This window comes from Myxocyprinus asiaticus, chromosome 7, assembly GCF_019703515.2.
Source record: "Myxocyprinus asiaticus isolate MX2 ecotype Aquarium Trade chromosome 7, UBuf_Myxa_2, whole genome shotgun sequence".
Taxonomy (NCBI): Eukaryota; Metazoa; Chordata; class Actinopteri; order Cypriniformes; family Catostomidae; genus Myxocyprinus; species Myxocyprinus asiaticus.
The window spans coordinates 27,231,244-27,252,547 of record NC_059350.1 but is presented as its reverse complement, the minus strand read 5'-3'; the positions used below and the strand labels follow the sequence as shown (position 1 = coordinate 27,252,547).

Below are 21,304 nucleotides of genomic sequence, written 5' to 3'. Positions count from 1 at the left end.
CTGACTTTGTCATCCTAGACACCTTTCAAGCTTCCCCAGAGGCCTGCTGGTTGGATACAGATGCCCCTCCATCCGGTTGCCCCCCTCAGTCAGTTTTTAGTCACGCCACCTTGCGTTTCGACCAGACTGATTCCACACCACGAAGGGGGGAAAATTACTTCCAAGTCCAGAGTGGTGTAAGGGGCTCGAGGGCCCCATTAGCCAGGGAGCTGTACGCAACACGGGGCCCACCCCCACGGGTCGACAGGACTCCAACCCCACCATGAAGGGGAAGAAGTCGTCATCATCGCTATATCGATCTGAGTGACTATGGTGTTTCGGATGACTCGGACAACCTGCGGTCATACTGACACCAAGGCTTGTGCACTCTACAACTCGAGTCCCTCTCAAGGGACATAGAGTGCTTTGACCCGAGTAGTCGAGATTCAAACATCGATGATTATCTCTGAGAAATTGAGCGCTGCCTTTTTGACTTGCCTCATGCTTCATCACGTGAAAACTCAAGCTCATATGGAAGACCACAGTGAGGAGTGTCCATGTGTTCATTGAAACATTACAGACTAGTACCAGAGACTGCTACTCAGAAGCCCTATGCCAGGAGTATTTGCCATAAACCGACGAAGCATCCACTACCCTAGGTTCTTTCGGCATCGTGCAGAAGAGGCATGTGCCTCCGCGTGAGTATTACAGATGCCTGAGAACCGCATACTTCCAAGGATGTGACGCACCAGGTCTGGAGGAGGAACGGGCTTTCAAGTCTCTTCCTTCACGAGAGCATGCGATATGACGTCACGATGCACTGCAGAATGGGCAACCCTACCATGCAGGAAATCAGAAGGTACGGGCAACTGGCATGGGAGACATGCATGCGCCCTGCTCGAGGACACGAAGGCAATGCCAGAGTCTTGGGGATCTAAGCCTCAGAAAACGCTGACCTAGCGTTTGAAGGCAACGAGATGCCTTGCGTTAAGGTGAACGTTAGAACAGGAACCCAGGGGCGCCGACTACCACGCCAGCAGGGTGGGCAACAGAACCAGGGGGGTGTTGACCAGACACAACCCCAGGATCATGCCGGGCCAAAATGGCAAATCGCTCACCGGCCGAAAGGAAAGGTACGGTTCGAATGGAAACCCAAACAAGAAGGTGAGTTGGAAGACAAGGTTTCAAACCCCCCCCCAGAGGACAAGGTTTGAGACAAGAAATAGAGGGTATAATCAGGAGTTGCCTGACGGAGGTAGTAACGCAGCTTGATGTGCTCCGTCATTCAACAGGGCCGCTGAACTCAAAGGAACATGGCGCTGACACCCCCCATCAGCATGACTAGACTATGTACCCCCTCCCGTTAACACCAAAGTTTATTTAGTAGTTTGGGAAAAAGGAACAGGGGAGGCCAAGTTGCTCCCCAAAACAGTCACTCCTAATTCCACCCTCTTTTTCTGACCTTCTTGGGCATTCTGGTCCATAAGGGCAACGCCTGACGCATATACACATCAGTAGTGGTGGGGGGGTGCATCAGCTCCCATGCACTACTTGACACTGGTTCCGAATTAAGTCTGATGGGTTCCAACAGCTTCGCAGAGGTGGCTAGAGCAACGCTCTCCCTCGACAAACCGTTACAGATCGAGACCTGCAACGTAAGCATCACAAGCTACACGCAAGGTAGCTCGTCTATCACAAAATGGGCATGGATCGACATTACTTTTCAAGGAATGAAGCTGGTAAACCCCATTTACATATGTCCCATTAATTTGGAAGCGCTGTTAATTGGCCAGGACGTACTGGACCTTCTGGCTCCACTCATTGACTGCCGTTGTGGACATGTGCCACTTGGTCCAGAAAACAGTTCGCCAGGAGGACCCCTACCAATGATCATGCCTCCTCCAGAGCCTGACCCTGGCTCTGATCCTTCTATGCCACCTGCGAGCCCACAGCCACCACAGGTTGATAGTCAAAACTAATTTCATGACCACCAGTCTTTCCTTTGTTGACTGAAGAACACAAACTTAACCCTGTACAGCCCCCACATAGTGGGAGGCATGCACATCAACGGTATAGCAACATCAGAAGTGCTTGTAGCGCTCTGGTCAGAAAAGACCGCTATGACCCAGGACCTATACAACAACTTGTCAACACAGTCCTCCATTCTTCACACCACAAATTCACCGCAGTCTTTTGACAGGGTCACCACAAAGTCTCCTCAAAGCGATTGGGGTATGCGCCCTCTCCGTGCGGATTTGAGAAAGGCAGGTCATGCATTTTGTGAGTGTAGCCCTCAACTCCAACCCCCGTTCTTCGTGGGGGCGGACCTCTGGCCAGACTAGGCACTCAGTTGGACACAGTCAACCAGGTTCTGTGGTCCCAAGCCCGGGCCGAAAGGCATTCTCTGAGCATTGAGGTAGAACACATGATATCCGGCCAGACAATTCCCCAGGTGTGCCAGGTTGCTAGCGAGGTAAATATGACTATCCCCATGTGAACAGCAGGTGTTCCCATCCGCCTGGTGATCCCTAAAGGACATAAGATACCTGGCCCACAGGCATTCTTTCAACCCTTGCTCTGCTTCTGGGAACTCAATCTGACCATCTGTGGCACGCACCTGCTCGAGTTGAGCCACCGCTCAACCTACTTGTTTGTTCAGAACCTGATGCATGTCCCGATTCAGGTGATGGCGTGGCGACTGCTAGTGATGTTGGTCTAACTCTTTTCATGATTTCGAACTGACACTGCCAATGATAGGAGAATTACCTCCATCACTAGCCAGGGACGACAACCTGAATGGAGTCCTGTCCACTTTCCTGACCAAAATGATCACGGTGGCCCGCCACGAAGTGCTACAAGGCAAGGTCGTATACTCTCTTGTGACTCAAACCGGAGACTCAACCCCTGGTGATGACAGAACCTGTTCCTCACCAGAGGAATCCTACATTGACTTTGAGGCCGTGGTCAATGAGCAGCTTGCCAAAGCAGATGCTTTAATGACAGAGAATCAGATAAATGTGCTTCGGAAACTCACATGATTTCCAGCCAGTCTTCTCGAGCGATTCTTATGACTGTGGGGTAACCGACCTCCACACTGTTTGCATTCCCACTGATTGAAATGCGCCACCCTCATTTGTATGGCAGTACAAAATCCCCCTGGCTACCTATGAGTCGATCCAAGGGATCCTTGACAAGCTTTTGCAAAAGCAAATCATTTGGGAATGCAACTCAACATACAACTCGCCTATCTGGCCAGTGTTAAAGCCGACCAGCAAGTGGCATCTCACCATTGACTATAGTCCTCTGAATAAGCAGGTACCACTTTCCTGTTGGCCCATGATCCATTTGGACCAAGAACTGGCCAAGGTCAAAGGGGCCTGAATTCTTCTCTACTGTGGATGTGGCCAATGGCTTCTGGACAATGAGAGTCGACCAAGCTGACCAGTCCAAGCTGGCTTTCTCTTTTGGTAACCACCAGTACACTGGAACCATTGTCTATTCGGATATTCAAACTCCCCAGTGGAGTTCAAAATCTTCCTCCGTAATGCGATGAGTGACGCCACTGCCTGCGGTAACCTCATTACGTGGACTACATCCTCATGAGGAACCAGACCTTTGAGGAACATTTGCCCGAGATCCGATATGTACTTAACCAACTCTCCACCGCTGGAGCCAAGCTTGCACTAGCCAAGGGCCAGTGGTGCCATACCAAGGTTGAGTATGTGGGTCTAACAGTGAGTGCAGATGGCATCGAACCCCAAGCTAGGAGAGTTCAAGCCATCCACGACATTAAAGCTCGACAGATTTGTCAGAATTCAGAAGCTTCCTAGGTGTCTGCAACTACTCCTGACAGTTCATCGAGGACTATGTGAAGATAGCCAGACCCCTCACGGAACTACTCCGTAAAGACAAAACGTTAGAGTGGGGAGAGCCCCAGGAACAGTCTTTACGCCAGATGAAAGACAAGCTCAGCTCTGCGCCCTGTCTGTCCTACCCAGACAAGGATAAATAGTTCCACCTCGTGGCAAGCTTCTCTTCCCACGATTTCAGTGCCGCCCTGACACAGAAACAAGACAGACAAACATGTCGTCGCCTACACGAGCCAACCTCTGAGTGTTTTTGAGATGAAGTTCTTTGACTGCAAGAAGGGCCTCCTGGCCTCTGTATGGGCTGTGAAACACTTCCGTAGCTACATTGGGGATCAGAAGACAGTCATTGAGACTAGTTACCTTCCTGAACAGCCAATGGCTGAGGGAGGGGCGGGTATACAACAGCTGCATTGCCACTTGGATGATAGCACTGCAAGGCTATGACATTGAGGTCAAGTATGCCCAGAACCATAAAATGGCCTTGGGCCAGGGCCTGGCTGAATGCCAACACTGTGACTACGAAGGGCAACCGAGCCCAGAACCTTTACTTGTCACCATTCCGCTGCTCCCATCAAATCATTGTTAGTATGATGAGAATACCTGCGAAGACCTCCCAAGGGTCTATGTGGATGGCTGTTCATTCGGCCATGAAAGTCAGACTCGGGCAAGAGCCGGTATTGTTTGCTTCAACCGCAACGTCGATGAACCAAACAACTACCGACTGGGCAACAAGACAAGCCAGTACGCAGAGATTGCAGCAGTGCTCATCACGCTCCAGCAAGCCACCAAGTTGACTGAGCAACTGACGATCTGTTCTGACTCAAACTATGCTCGTCATATTTTTATCTCTCACTTTCCCACATAGAGAATGGCATGAGGAACGCAAGAAACAATGAAGTCAAGCATTCGGAACTCTTCCTGGCATGCGACCGACTTGGGAATGACAGCGTACTGGAAAAAGTTCAAAGGTCATTCCCAAACCTCTGGTCCTGACAAAGACAGTAATGATGAAGCCGGAACAGGGCACAGCCTGGGAGTTCCGAGACAAGTTGCTTCCAATTCCCCAAAAATGTGTGGTAAATGCAATCACCCATCGGCAGGCAAAAAAAAAAAAAAAAGGCGAGAAGACCTGATCACCATGCAGGAGCAAGACCCGGCCATCCAAACTGTCTGGCAGTAGGTAGAAAACCCTGCAACACAAGGGGCCTCTCAAACCCCACTGTGTGAGTCGGAGGAGCTACATACTCTCCTTCGCGACCAGCCGCGTCTTAAACTGGAGAAAGATTTGTTGGTCTATACCCAAACTGACCAGGGACCAGCTTGCTGTGTTGTCCCAACCGATCATAGGGGGGTGATGCTAGCCACCGGGGTTACAAGGCCACCCTCAAGACCCCCCAGCAAGTCGTTTATTGGCCATTGATGGCCCGTGACACACGTTCCTATGTCAAAGGATGCCTGGTCTGTAGCCAGTTCCAGCCGTCCAGACCACTGGATCGGGCCCCACTCCAGAACCGAGGGATCACGTTCCTGTGGTCCCACCTCCAGGTAAATTGGATTGGACTAATCCCCAAGTCCTCACAAGGTAACAAGTATCTCCTCACAGTTACCTGCGCTTTCACCATGTGGCTGGAATGCCTCTCTTCCCCTAACGACACAGCCACAACAACCACAGTCCTGCTGCTGAACCATGTGTTCAGCCGTTGATTCAGATAGATGCACCCATTTCACCTCAAGCGTCATGACTACCATGTACGAAATCATGGCTGTGGAAGTCAACTTCCACTTCCCGTATCATCCCCAGTCATCTGGACATGTAGAACATGCCAACCACACCATTATCAACATGCTTAAAAAGTATGTTAACAGCAATGGCAGAGATTGGGATGTGAAACTCCCCCTGGTGCTGATGGACATTAGGTCTACCGTTCAAAATTATGACTGGAAGAGAAATTGCCCTTCCGCTACACCCTCTGTACTGCCCCAAAGACGTCAGTGTTGCAACTGCCTATATGGCGCACCAATACGTGACGGACCTGTGCGACCATCTTCGGGCCACATTCGTGTGGTCCCAGAAGAACTTGGAAGTCAGCATCAAGGGATCCAAAGCCTACTATGACAGGAAAGCGTCTCACCGCGATTACAAAGTAGGCAACAAGGTACTCTATTTTAGGTACACCAAACTGGCAGGAATCTCTAAAAAGTTCCTACCAATTTGGTCAGGCCTCTTCAAGTGGGAAAGCTCTCACTGGTAACCTACCGCATCAGGGTCTCAAAACCAAGCCAAACACCGGCATGCAAATGAGTCCATTCGAATCAGATTAAGCTCTTCAAGCCGTTTTCACTCCAAAGGGGAGAAGGTGCACCACAGTAGCACCATAAGGTTAGCTGCATGCCTCAACCCATCCTGTCGGCATGCATTAACTCTTAGCACCACTCTGAGTGATGGAAGGATTCCAGCTTACCTGGTCTCCCTAGACCTTCTCGAACAAATCCTTAAATCTGCTACTACCTCCATTGTGCAACCTTCACAGATGCACCTGGCATATAGTCTTGGCAGTGCAGTTCCAATCTATGTAAATACTCAGATTCTTGTGTATCAATATTGTTGATTGTACAGTTTACGGACTGCCAAGTCCGCTCATTGCTGCTAATAATACTCGAGGTATTAATGTAACTTACTGTTACCACGAATTAGATTTGCTGTGTTGTCGTCTAACCACGTTTGGCTGTTTGTGCATTTCTACCATTGTGGGTAAGACTGGCACACTGAGTTTATCCATTAAAGAACCAACGACCATGGTGGACGGATTACAAGCCATTCACCGTGTCTCTGATTGATAAAATTAACGGTTGCCTTCTCTCTCACAAATGTTAAAACCGGCTTCAGTGCCGTCACTCTTCTCTCTCCCTCGAACTAACCGCACACACACACGACCCCTTACAAACATACCCGCACACACATTTGGCGGCAGATAACTTTGCGATAGAGCCCAGCTTTGTCCTCAAGTTATCGTACCAGTGGAGACGCGCGTTAAACGGGCAGACACCATGAACCAGTCTCTCCGCCCACATTTGCGTCCACATTCTCTTGCCGGAAACCACACACACACACACCTACCGTCCTCATGTATTATAGGCTAATCTGTTACCATATCTGATCATGTTACTGTTTAGTTTGTAGTTGGAAGTCGGAAGTTTATCGACTGCATTGTATTGATTATTAATTGTTATTACTGCATCAATAAACTTTTTGTTATACTTTAAAGAGAAGTGTTTTGGTATTGTTCTGCATGCACCTGTTCCAAGGGCTGGCAGGGGATGTCAGTGCTCAGATTCAAGCCTTCATTGTTTTCCTTTTGAATGTCGATGTTTTGCGGATGCCGACATTCCTAAGAGAACAATCCTAGATTGAGACTGTTATACTGTCTGGTTATTAGTCCCTGATTCCAGGGTGGTGCCCCAGCAATCTTTATTAATATTCTGTTGATTTTAATAATTGATAATTATCTTTGAAAATTGTTGATTTGAAGGATTAATATGCTAATGTTGATTCTAATCAATGTTCTATTGATTTTAATGTTAATAATTATCTTTTTATATCGCATTTGCTTTTGAAACACTATCGTTTAGGTTAAGGATTTCTTTTTTGAAAACCTCTTATTTGCTTTTAGAACATTATTGGTTAGGTTTAGGCTAAAGTTTTATGTTAGGGAAGTGCATTTTACTCATTAAAACATCCATCTAATATTCACCTTAAACTTTTCTAAAGGCAGCATCATTTTATTTGCTTTTGGCGCCCCTGCTGGAACTTTCACTGGGAAACTTCAGTGAAACGTGTAATGAAACCATGGTCACATAATTGTCATGAGATCAGGTTGATTAAGAATCTGAAAAACATGGGTAATTAAAGGAAAAGCCTCACTCCATTTTAAAAGAAACAGACTTCTGTAGTTTGTAGTGATATTTATAGCCAAGAACTTCTTTCCTCTATCTATTAGACAAGTGGTTCTCAAACTGTGGTGTGTGGAGTGCCCACAAGGGTTCATGACATGACAATTTATAAAAAATGTAAATGGGTATTTTGTCTTTTTTTTTTTTTTTTTTTTTTTCTTGATAACATTTAAGCTTTGTGTGTCAAAGTCTCTCTAACTCATAGCCCACGTTTGTTTTTTCTGCAATGCGGGATTCGAACAGGTAAAGGGTTGACCGTCCTTAAACTGCGCTTTGGCCCGGCCATACTGTGCATGCACCACAATTTTATCCTGTGTGCTAAAAGTAGAGCAGCAAAAAAACTTTGGAAATAAACAATGTTGAGAGATTATTCCATTTGCTCTCAAAGTAAACATCCAGATGCTCGATTTCCTGAGGGTGGGCTTTAAACTTAAAAAATATATATATTTTATTGCTGACAAATTAGAAGTGTCCCTTTTTCATAACTTAAGAAATGTAAAAACAGATCATATAGTCATGGTGTGCCATGTGCCGTTGGAAATAATAAACAAGCATGGAATAAAACGAGCAATCACAGATCAAATTATAGAAAGTTAGCCATATTTGTATGAAAACTAGGGCAATCAAGATATAAAAATTTAGAATAATGAAAATAATTATATAATATATGCCTAATATTATAATTCAAATAAATCACAATACTGTGGCAACAGACAAGTAAAGCATTGCCAATACAGAAAGTGAATATTGTTTGTATTATTTTGTTACTCTGCATCAGATGTTTGCTTTTGGAGTGTTTTACTTTGGTTGTGTTGCGTCTTACTGGTTGTCAGCACCTCTAGTCATAAGTGCTGTGTTTTAGGATGCTGCAAGTTAAATAAAGTTCGAAAACCCTGCATTCTATTGTGCTAGGGCCAGCTGTCATTGAGCACAAGAGCTCATCATCTGTAGAAGGCTGTTCTGCCTAATCTGTTTTTTTTTTTTTAAACAGTTTTGAGATTTTCCGTTTACAGGCCATTGACACATCTGTTATCAAGAACATTATCTGTTACAGTAGCTGTTATCACAATAACACATGCAGAAATTTGAAAAAAAGAAAACTAAGGGGTATACATAGTTATGTGCATAAACATATAAACAACTAATCACCTGTAGAGGTTCATAGTTCCAAGCCAGGTAAATTGTTCATATAATTTATTAATGTTTCCTAGGTTTTATTCAATTTTCTTAATAGAGCCATTGAGAGTACATCTAATTTTTCCCAGCTTAACATTCTTTGTTATATCTTTGATCCAATTGCTTTATGATGGAGAAGTTGCACCCTTCCATTTAAACAATTAAGCATATTTTAAACCGAGAGGAAACCGCAATGAGTAAATGAGCAGGGAGACTAGCAAAGACATCTTGGACTGGAAATATACCAAAAATAGCAATAACAGGAGGAGTCACAATATTGCAATAGAAATCCTTAGAAATGGTGTTAAAAATAGATAACCAAAAAAAATCTGTTAAATTTACAGTAAAAAAAAAAACATCATACACTTGATATTAGCTTTCTGAAACAGTCAAAATCTGCTTTTTACTTTTATAAGGTATTTGTTGATCACTATAGTAACTACAGAAGGGCACATGATGACATGAAGTTCATCAATAGTGGACTTTCAGGAGCAATGACCAATAAACATGTAGAGACGGTGCTTAGTGTCACTCACACAAACACTAAACACCATCAGGGTAACACATGTGAAATTAAAATAATGCAGTAAACTTCAAACTACATCAGATATAAAACAGAACACCCCAATGTACGTAACTGATATTAAAAATAAGAAGAAACATAACTATTCCCATAAAATATAATGAAATGTAATGGGTCACGCTGGGAATTGTGGGAATGCCCAATTACTGGTTTTTACTGTAATTTTAACAATATTTTACTGTAAGAAGTACATAAACTCTCTTGTTAATGTAAATTTTTATAATTTAATTATACAGGAAAATCATACTTTTTCAATCTAAATAATGTCATTTTTACAACATTTTATTGTAAAAACTACTGTATTGTCTTAAAATATATAAAAAAAATTTTACTGTATATTTTACTGTTAATACTCATTAATCAGTTAACATTTTATTTCGGTAGCATTTTTACAGTCTTTTACTGTTAAAATTACAGAATTTTTTTACAGTGTGTAATAGATAGTGGCTGGGGTCGGTTTGCACCTGTCACATAAGCCCCTTTCCCATATAAAGTCCTGGTACTTTACCCTTAGTAACTTAGATGAGATGAGAACTCTTAAGGGATAGTTCACCAAAAAATTTAAATTTTCTCATCATTCACTCATGCCATCCCAAATGTGCATTACTGACTTTCTTCTGCTGAACACAAACAAAGATTTTTAGAAAAGTATCTTCAGCTCTGTTGGTCCTTTCAATGCAAGTGCAGGCCAGAAATCTGAAGGTCCAAAAAGCAGATAAAAGCAGCATAAATGTAATCCATACGACTTTAGTGGTTAAATCCATATCTTCAAAAGCGATATGATAAGTGTGGGTGAGAAACAGATCAATATTTAAGTCCTTTTTTACTCTCAATCTCCACTTTCACTTTCACATCTGAAAGTCACATATGGTGCCTGTCATATCGCTTGTAAAGACATGGATTTAACCACTGGAGTCTTATGGAGTACTTTTATGCTGCTTTTATCTTCTTTTTGGACCTTCTGAGTTCTGGTCACCATTCACTTGTATTAAAAGGACCTACAGAGCTGAGATATTTTTCTAAAAATCTTCGTTTGTGTTCAGCAGGAGAAAGTAATACACATCTGGGATGGCATATTTGTAAATGATGAGAGAATTTTCCTTTTTGGGTGAAATATCCCTTTAAATGTAGGTCTGTTTCTCACATCACTACTGCATGGCTTCAGAAGAATTTAAGTAGTGCACAAGTGATATGGTTGGACTTATGCTGCTTTTGGAGCTTGACAGTCCCAATCATGATCCCTCATTCTTGTGTTTCACGGATGAAAAAAGTCATACTTGTTTTGAATGAGGATGTGTCACAAACAAAGACTGAAAACGTTCCAAGGAACGAAAATGAAAATAAATGATTAAACTGGTTAACTTCATTCCGATAATTTTTTCCATGAAACCAAAGTCTAAATGGTTTATTACAGTACATTTTTGAAATTACACAACTTCCTGTTGCCCAAACAATTTGGCTTATCTCATTTTAGTTGAACATAATAAGCATGTGCTTTGATTCTGAAGGAAACTTCTGCATCACTCATTTCCTTGCCTAATTGCACATTGTGGATGTACCCTTCTGTTACATGCTAAAGACCTTTTAGACAACTATATGTAATTACTACGCATACAGTACATGCAGGGTTAGTCCAGATATAAGGTAAAATGTACGTTTCTCAGTTGTTTCCAATTTTTACTGATTTATTGTTAGATGTGATGCAATGATACATATATGATGCTGGGTTCTGACAGAGAAGCATATCTGTAATTAAAATAATGAATTACTGAATAATGAATACATTTAAAATAAAATAATTCTCATAAGATGACATTTAGTCTGAACATGCCCACACAGTGTGTGTATCCATGCAGGACCGAGAGATTTTGACTACTAATTGATTTTAGATGGCCAGATGTATTTTTGAAATAACATGCATAAATACATAAAATAACAGAGACATTTAGTCCTAGTGACAAAAGGTTCATTCAGATTTTTTTTTTTTTTTTTGTAAACAAAGTGAAAAAGTGAAAACTGAAAGAACGCATTTCATTGTATTTTTTTTTTTTTTTAAATAAAAAATTTCATGACATGAAGTTGAAAAAACATGCAGTTAATCTTTTTATTATTATAATTTTTTATTGCAAAGTTTTTCTTCTTTCAAAGGGGGGAGTGACCAAAAAAAATTGAGAACCACTGATTTAATCTATTAACAAATCTGGCTTACTATTTTGGCCATTTTTGTACATGTGCCATCATTCTTTTAATCCTCAAAAATTAAAGTGTTTCAGGAAATACTTTTAGTCAGTTCTGCAAATGATCTGTCCATACGTAAGATGGTCTGTAGTAATTGCAGATGGGCATTGATCAGCAGAACACAAGATAATTTAGGGCAAGCAGAATGTGTCAACCCTATCTTGATAAGATTCATGAATGTCTTTTTTTTTATGCGTCTTTCTTATCTGTTTAAAATCATCTGTGACCTTTTTTATTAAAGTAGCATGTTTACAAAAACAATGGAATATACATTGCGAACCATTACAGAGAAGGAAAATCCCTACATATCTCAAGATTTTACAATGGTTGAATATGAACATGACTTGATTTTCTCAAGTAAAGCCCAGAAAAGGGGGGGGGGCATTCCAAAAACTGCTGCCACACGTTCTTCAGCGAACACCCTTACATTGAGTGTTCACACTATTGCTTCCTTCAGTATCTACACTGGCAATCTGTTGAGGTATTTCTTGTGGTGTTTGGTTTTGATTCTAGGAGAACAGACATAATAGCATAGACATGCATGCTTTGCTTAGTCAGCCATTTCTTTTCACTTATGTAAAAATGTTCCCCTTATTTGTTCTCACTTAACATTTAAGAAAAGGACACTTGATAATATAGCAATAAGCTTGAATTTAGCTTGAATGAGGGTACACTTGTAAGATGCAAATGTAGTAAGCTACAGTTGTGCTCTAGGGCTGTCAAATAAAAATGTCAAATATTCGTCGAATTTAAGAAAAAAAAAATGCACATCTGAATGCTAAAACGGTGTATTCGAATTTTGGATTTGTGCCAAACACTGACGATAACTTAAGATCGATCGCTAAAAAAGACTGGAGACAGTGCAACAAGTTTACATTTTACAGTTTAACAAAAAGCAGGTGTCTTAAGATGCTTTTTAAAGTTCTTTTTAATAAGACACATCATCTAAAAAACAGCGCTCCTGCATGAGACGCTGATTAAACAAAAACAAAGTGAAACAAAGTCGTTCGTCTAGAGCTCGTTTACGTAGAAAAATAAATGGATGGTTGCAAAACCCCTTATAGTTGGTGGAGGTACTTGACCATTGCGTTTTGCTCTCTTAATAAGCGTTACTCAGATTAAGCAATGAGTTTTTTTTAACACTTTGTGAGGAAAGGAGTTCAACTTTGGAAATGTGTGTCTCAAGATTCTCATGTCCAGTCTGTTGTGTATGTGACATCAATAAGTGTAACACCAAGTGAACTATCTATTGATTTAAATTTATTGATAAAACTTTTTATTTCTTTATTTCTTTATTTTATGCACATTAGTTGAAAATGGAATGCTTTTTTTTTTTTTTTTAATCTTTTTAATAGCCAGGAATGTTATTTGCAGTAATATAATGGTGCTGTATGGTTTATGTATTTAATGCGCCCTCTTGTGGACTAAGGAAACAATGACAATTTTTTAAAAATGTAAAACTTTTCTAAAATTAGAATATTATTCGATTTTGAAAATATTTAAGGTAAAAATTCGATCTTAGTTTCTCTGCCCAGTTGATAGCCCTATTGTGCTCATAACATTACCAACCCCTTTTCTCAAGTTTACATAACCATTGCAGAAACTGTAAGATGTTTCACTTTTTTAAGAAATATTCCCCAAGACAAACTAATTACTGAAATTGCAGAAATGATCATGTTTAAAAGTTTACATGCCCTTGGTTCTTAATATTGTGTGTTGTCTCAACATCGAGTCACTTTGAGGGAGAACTCAAACTTCCAGAGCATGTAAGGAAGCCAAAGAGCTTGCAGTACCTGGAGGCTTTTTGGCAATAACAGCTTCCCTCTTCTGGTGGAATATAGAATGTTAAAGGAATATTCCAGGTTCAATACAAGTTAAGCTCAATCGACAGCATTTGTGGCATAATGTTGATTACCACAAAAAATAGATATTTGTCCCTCCTTTAGAATAAATAAATAAATAAAATAAAGCAAAAATGTAAGTTACTGTGCAAATGAATGTGGCCAATTTCTGGAGGGTTTAAAGGCAGAAATGTGAAATTTGATAAAAGCACTTGCATTAATTCTTCTGTTAAAAACACGTATTATTTGAACTGTAAAGTTGTTTAAAGGGGACCTATTATGCAAAATTCACTTTTACATGGTGTTTGAACATAAATGTGAGTCGCAGTGTGTGTACACAACCACCCTACAATGTTAAAAGTCCACCCACTCCTCTTTCTTATATTTCTATTAATCAACAGTGTCTCAAAATGACTGGTTTTCGTATCTGCTCTAAAGTGACGTCACTTTAGAGCAGGCCACGCCTACGACTGGTGACAGACTCCACCCTATTATCATAGATCCTCCCCTGAGTGATCGACACACAGTCCGCCGTTTTTTTCCGCACTGGAGCAGCTACAGTGAGAAGAATAATGTCTCAACTTCGTAAGCGTCATAAGTGTTCTGTTGTTGGCTGTAAAAGTGAACATAAGAGTCTTCATGTACTCCCGGCATCAGAGCCACTGAAGACGCAGTGGACAAGTTTTGTTTTTGAAGAAAATGTGCCCCAAAACATACCAAAATTTGTGTATATTTGTGCATATCTTTTTACACCGGACTGCTTTGTGAATGAGGGTCAGTATAAAGCAGGATTTTCAAAAAATTTGACTCAAGCCTGGATCAGTACCAGCTGTTCGTGTTCCAGCTTTATATCCTGAAGATGTAAGTATCGCACTTTATATTTTGTGAATGTTTGCAAATCGCCTTTCTGAATGTGCTTGTTAGCTGATTCCACGGCTAATGCAGCTAAAGTTACCATTGTCTCTGATTGTATTCACGTAGACCAGAGCTATGTCGTTATAGCTTGTTTGCATATGACGTCACGTCACTGCGTTGCTGTGGTGTGAAATGCAGATGGAGGGCAGGAAGTGATTTTCTACATAAGCACTATCACAAACTCAAAATGCCTATGTTTTGCATCGTTTACGGTTGCTCATACATATATGGCTGAACTCCGGTATTTACGATGTCAGTCATATTGGTTCTGATTTGTTGTTGCTGTAGTATCTGAAGCATGAGCTGTAAAAGCACAGCCCTCTTCTGGAAAGGGGGCGGGGAACAGCAGCTCATTTGCATTTAAAGAGACACACATGAAAACAGCGTGTTTTTGATTCCACCCAAAAAGAGGCATTTACAACATGGTATAATAAATGATCCGTGGGGTATTTTTAACTGAAACTTCACAGACACATTCTGGGGACACCTGAGACTTGTATTACATCTTGTAAAAAGGGGCATAATAGGTCTCCTTTAAATCATCATTTTAGGGTTTGTTGACATTACATCGTCATGGCAAAGAAGTTGTAAAATTGGCTATATATTTACACAGAAAAGGTTAGTTAACACTCATTGTTTACCTCTCGTGGCTATACTTTTGAAACAGTGAGTATTTTAACATTTACAGATTGGCCCCATTCATTTCCATTGTAAGTGCCTCACTGTAAAACAGATTTTTGCTTTTCTTGAAAGAAGGGGCACGTCAAAATATATCTGTGTGATAATCAATATTATGCTACAAATGCTGTTGACTGAGCTTAACTTGTATTGAACCTTGAATATTCCTTGAAAAGAGCACCTATTATGGTTTTTAAACGTGCCTAATTTTGTTTTAAAGGTCTCATACAATAGATTTACATGCATCCAAGGTCAAAAAACTCTAAATTGCAGCATTACCTTTTTTTTAATTTTTTTTCTGTGTCAAAAACAACTCGTTCAATGATCCGTTCTAAAGGATTCATTCTAAACTCCTTTCAGAGAGCCTACTCTGCTCTGACTGGTCAGATGTCCCTGTCTGTTGCGATTGGTCTGCTGCTTAGTGTAGTATTTGAGGATGGGTCAAAGCTGTTCGCGAGCAGCCAATGAAGACTAGAGGCGGGTTTTTTGTTACCAAATTGCGTAGGTTAGTACAGGAGGCAAGTCTGGAATTACTAACGACTCATTTCAGGTGTTCAGAATCAGTTCTTTCTTTTGGGAGTCAATAACTCCATTTTTCGTGGAGTTTGCAGACTTTTTTACATTCACAAACAGCTATATAACACACTACATGAAAGGTAATATTTGAAAAACCATAATAGGTGCTCTTTAATATCTGTTATGTCCAGTATCATCAGGGCAGTATTAACTAAAAAACAATGCAATTTTAATGATCGCTCCCATCATTTAAAACATCTTGCAGATTCTGCAAGGGGTGTAAACTGGAGCATCATTCAAGCAAAGCATTCCAAAATGTATGACAACATTAAATGCTTCCTTGAGCAGGTTTAATCCTTTAGCTTCTATGCTAATAGTCATCCATGTAATTTAAATTGGACCTTTACATTTTCAATGCCAGACAATTAACTTATTTTTGAAGCCGTATGATTCATTATTAGAATGTTTTAACCATAGAGTATTGCTTATACCTCCAGAGTTTGTAGTGTACAATTAAATGCATGTAATTCATTTTATTTGTAGTTCATTTCAACTTCCTGATTATATTTGTTTTACAGCTAGTATTTTGAGAAAAAGCAATGATATCTTTTCTAAATATTGCATTACTGTAATCTAAAGAATAAATGTGTTGACCTAGAAATAGAGGTCGTCTGATGGTGGATTTTGCCGCTACCGATTTCACCAGATGAGTTTTGTTGTTGAAGAGTTAAAAACAAGGAATTTAAAAATAACTATCGGAAACTATCAGCAAAGATTTTTGCCGATAACAGAGTTCCAAAAAGCAACTATCGGCACCGATTAATCGGTGAAACTGCTAATATCTGTCTACCTCTACCTAGAAATTTAGATCAGTGATACTGCATATTGATGACCATGATTTTGAAAAAGAAATTGGGGCAGTCTGATTACAGATGAAGGGTAAGGGTTCAGCAAAGCAACTTGGATGTTTTTAGAAATTGTTGATTTATAATATGATATAAAAATTTGCATTTGAGGATAGAAAAATATTTGTTCATACCTCAATTCCTAGCCATTAGAATCGTCTGGCATTGTGTGATGTGAATATTTTAATTAGAATGAATGTTACCAGCAGATTAAAATATTCAATCTGACATGCTTGGAAACATTTAATTGTTCGTGAGACAGTAAAGGGATGTTAATGCAGGAATGTGAATGCAAGACAATCATGTCACTTTTCCAAAAAAAAAAAAAAAACTACCATAACATCTTCCTTTACAGACTGAGGCAATATGTCTTATTTATTTGTTGTTACGTTTCACTGAGTTGCACTGAGTAAAGTCATTTTAAAAAAAGACAAAGGGAGAGATACATTGGATCATCATTCTTAAGGCACACTATTCAAAGGCTAGGCTCAAACTGTGTCCGAATACAGTCCATGAATTCATTATATTATAAAGCAAAACCGTCAATGCTTCACAGACAAAACTTAATCTTATTAGTTCCATTTGGCAAAATTTAAAAGATTTGACTTTATACAATATAGAATGTACTTTTTAAAGATGACTCATTTCATACAGCTAATAATCTTTTATCCATCAACGAGGTTGGTTCATGTCTGAATTCTCAATATTTTGCACACACTGCATTCGGAGAGCAGTATGTTCTGAATGTTCTGTGACTTTGTAATGAACTATACTTTTTAAATACTTTTGTGTCTTGAGTTAACACTTGAAACAAATAGTTAAATAGTTTTGAAAATGTGCAGTTCTGTGTTTCCTTAATTAGCATAACTTTTGAATATGATTAAACTTGTAAATAATTGCATATTGTCTGCATACATTATCTGTAAGGCCTCCTAGATGAGTTTTTGACATTTAATATAAATGATCAGAACAACTGGGTATTAGAGCATTATTATTTCCTGTTGCATTGTATGTAAGAATTAACGTTTTGGGCTTCCTAGCTCATAGTAGTTAAAGTCTTCAGCCTAAAGCCCCATTCACGCTGCCAGCGATCTATTCATTTTCAATGAGAGCACAGCGACTTCTGGCGACACGAGCTGCCGCGGCCGTTGGCGACAGAGATCGCCGTGGAGAGCGACAAGACAAGTTGAGAAAATGTAGCATTCAAAGAGCGACATTCATGAGCGACTGCCAATGAGATTGAAGACAGCAGAGCTCACGTTATCTGTCTCCTGGCAGACTGGGGACGAGTGCATGCAAGACAATGCATGTTTCAGTGTTGTGAGGGATTTTTACTGTTCTATATAATTTGTCTGTAACCACATGCATGGATGTAATAAAACAATGATGCATGGAAAAGCGTGTCAGAAACGGTCTGCATTCCGAGTGCGTTTGATTAATTCATTCATGATAGACCGATTGTCTTATGATTTAATACACTGAACACTGCTGCACATTTTATAAAACACTCTACACTGCAGAATGTACAGTTTTCGAGACAAGAGAACTGATTCCTTGTCAAACTGTAATGATATTTTAATTTAACCAGTATTAGGTCTCATCCGTGATAAAATGTTTAAACGTTATTGCCAGACGTGCAGTCCTCCAATAACGTTACAGCGACAAACAGTAGGAACGACCACTAGCGACACAGATCACAAGCGACACCAAGCCATAAAGTCGCTGGCAGTGTGAATGCAGCTTAAAGCCTCGTTCACACTGCATGCGTCATGTCGCTAGACTTTGCAATCTGTGTGCGCTGGTGGGCGTTTCTACTCTAACGTTATTGGTGGACTGCACAACTGGCCATAGTAGCGTTTGAAATGATGTTTACAGTTCATACTGCCAATAAAACTAAGATATTCTAATTTGACAAAGAATCAGTTATTTTGTCTCTAAAAATGCACATTCTGCAGGAGGGAGCGTTTAATATAACCTGCAGCAGTGCTTAATGCATCATATCATTAAACAAGACGAATGTTATATCAATATATGAATCAAACTCAGTCAGAATGCCGGCACGGTTTTCCACGAATCATTTTATTAGGCCATAACTATGAATGTGGTTAAAGACAAATTATATAGAACAGTGAAATCGCTCACAGAAACTTTTAACTTCTACTCCGTCTTGCCTGCACTCGAGTCGACTCCAGTATGTCACACACACCCTGCCTGGAGACAGATTACATAAGCTCCACTGTCTTCACTCTTATTGGTAGTCACTCGCGAATGTTGCTCGTCATTTGCATAAATTTGACATTTTCTCGTCTTGTCGCTCCCCACAGCAATGACTGTTGCCAACGGTCGCGACAGCTCATCTTGCCGGAATTCCCTGTGCTCTCATTGAAAATAAATGGGATGGTGTCGCTATCTCACGCGATGTCTCTGGTGGTGTGAACGATGTTTTAAAGGAATAGTTCACCCAAAAATTATAATTTTCTCATTTATTCACCCTAATGCCAACTCAAACTTGTATGACTTTCTTCTGAGGAACGCAAACGAAGATTTTTTGTTGGAGATATGATGCATTACTATCCATACGATGCAAGTCAATGGGGTCCAACGCTTTCAAGCTCCAAAAAGGACATACATGCAGTATAAAAGTAATCCATACAAGTCAAGTGGTTTAATTGTAATTCCTTTACACTGGCATGCATCAAGCTTGAGGAAGTGTAATCAAACTTCAAATTTTGATGTGCCCAGTATACAGCAGATGTCAAGATTTATTGTGAAAAAGAGTTACATTTTGATCTGTTCTCTCCCTAAACTGATTGTATTGCTTCAGAAGACATGGATTGGGTGAACTATTCCTTTAAATGTATAATCTGATTTAGCATTAGCATGACTGTGCTAATCAAACAATTGCCAGATCCTACTAATCAATTTTTTTATTTTTTTATTTATTTATTTATTTTTTTTATCCACTGTGCAGCTTGAGGAACGCAAATGGTTTGACTGCGGCTGAGTTGGCCCATGCTCAAGGCTTCCTTGAGTGTGCTCATCTTCTCTCCAATGCACACAACCAGCTAAATCAGTTAAATGGATTTGCCTGTAATGGTACTGACCACACTCACATCCAGGGCCGCAGCCTTCTGAATGGGTCAGCCAATAGGAAGAGACTTCTTGATTGCTTAGAGCCAAACCATGTGAAAAAAGCCAGAACTGACAGTAAGTTTTATTTATTTATTTATTTTATTATTATTATTTTTTTTTTGCTGTATGTGATCATGTGTTTCTACTTTAAGGACCACAGAGAATGGCTTTTTAAAGAGCAGGTTGAAGGTGTTTTTCATTGTTCCGTCTTTTCTTGGTGCTGATGAAAAAAAAACATGCATTATTATTAATATTATGGTGACATTTTAGTCCAAATTGACTCGTTTATTGATTTAATCTGACTCCGATTTTTAGAAGACCTCGAATTTAACTAAGGTTCGAATCAGTTTCTGATCACCATTTTAGATATGATCTTAATTTGAGTTTTTTTTTTTTTATTATTCGGTCGGTCTTTATTCTCATTATTCGTTCATTAAGGACCCGATATAGAGTACCTTAGAGTACCAGAAATGGGGACCTGTTGCATAGTGTCATACGCCGGCTGGGGTTATTACGTAGATCTCACGGTCACAGCCTAGTTTCCATCCACTTTTCGTGCTATTTTGTTATTGACAAAGTGAAAATGCATAAAGAAATTTTTACAAAATTTGCCGCCATCTGCCTGTTTCCATTCAAATGGCCTTTTATCAATAAAAATGGTGTGCGTGATGATGTCATGCCTAAAAAACACTTTGTCGCATAAGTTTTGGTTTATCGCAAAAGAATTCTGCCCTTAAGCGTTTCCATACAGAAATGTGTGTTTATCGCTAATTCGCCTCCCAGATGTCCCTAATTGTTTTCCTCTGAAGTTTTGGTAAAATGGGGAGAGTATTGAGACAATTCATTGAAATTAGCCAGCTTACTGTCATTTTCATTTCACAAATAAAAGCAATCAGAAGAGGAGGAATTGCAATCAAAAGGGAGCAGTTGTCCTTCTGATAGGACTGTAAAATTGGTCCTGATGTTGAGCCTATCGTAGGTTCTGACCCGAAAGTGGATCGTCATGGTCCTGTTCAAACTGGCAACCTGCACTAAGTAGCGGGGGAAACTTTCAGTCTTAGTATAAGGACCATCCACCGATGTGTATATGCTGTGTGCACAACTATTAAAGAAAAAATGATGCGGTGTAATATCAGGGTTTACATATGATACATTCCTGATATTCAATGGGCTATTTTGAACAATCATCTAATCTAAAGCATCGGCATCCCAACTGCATTATGTCCTGCATACTTGTCCAGCAACTTTTAATGACAAACTGAACTTGATTGTCATCTCAAATTTATTTTAGTGCCATAATGCAATTTACATTTTCTGAAGAAGCTCAGCAAATGCGATCCGAGGTAAAGAGGGTTAGATTTAAAATATTTAAACATTTTAAAATGTTCAAAAGCTCGTTTTCTGAAAGTGAACTCGGCACTGGACAAATAGTTCTGATAGTTTATAGTCTTGAAAAAAGTGTAGAACATTCTGAGAATGTCATTCAGCCGACTTTTTTTTTTTTTGTCTACAGAACGGGGT

The 21,304-nt window shown here is 40.1% G+C and overlaps 1 protein-coding gene across 1 annotated transcript in view; it reads left to right on the top strand.

Moving 5' to 3' along the window:
- ankrd10a (ankyrin repeat domain 10a) overlaps positions 1-21,304 on the top strand; it is a 53,684-nt gene that overhangs the window by 24,721 nt on the left and 7,659 nt on the right. Inside the window, exon 5 of the mRNA XM_051702544.1 lies at positions 19,623-19,858. Coding sequence (XP_051558504.1) covers positions 19,623-19,858 — 236 coding nt within the window. The remainder of the gene's footprint in view (positions 1-19,622; positions 19,859-21,304) is intronic.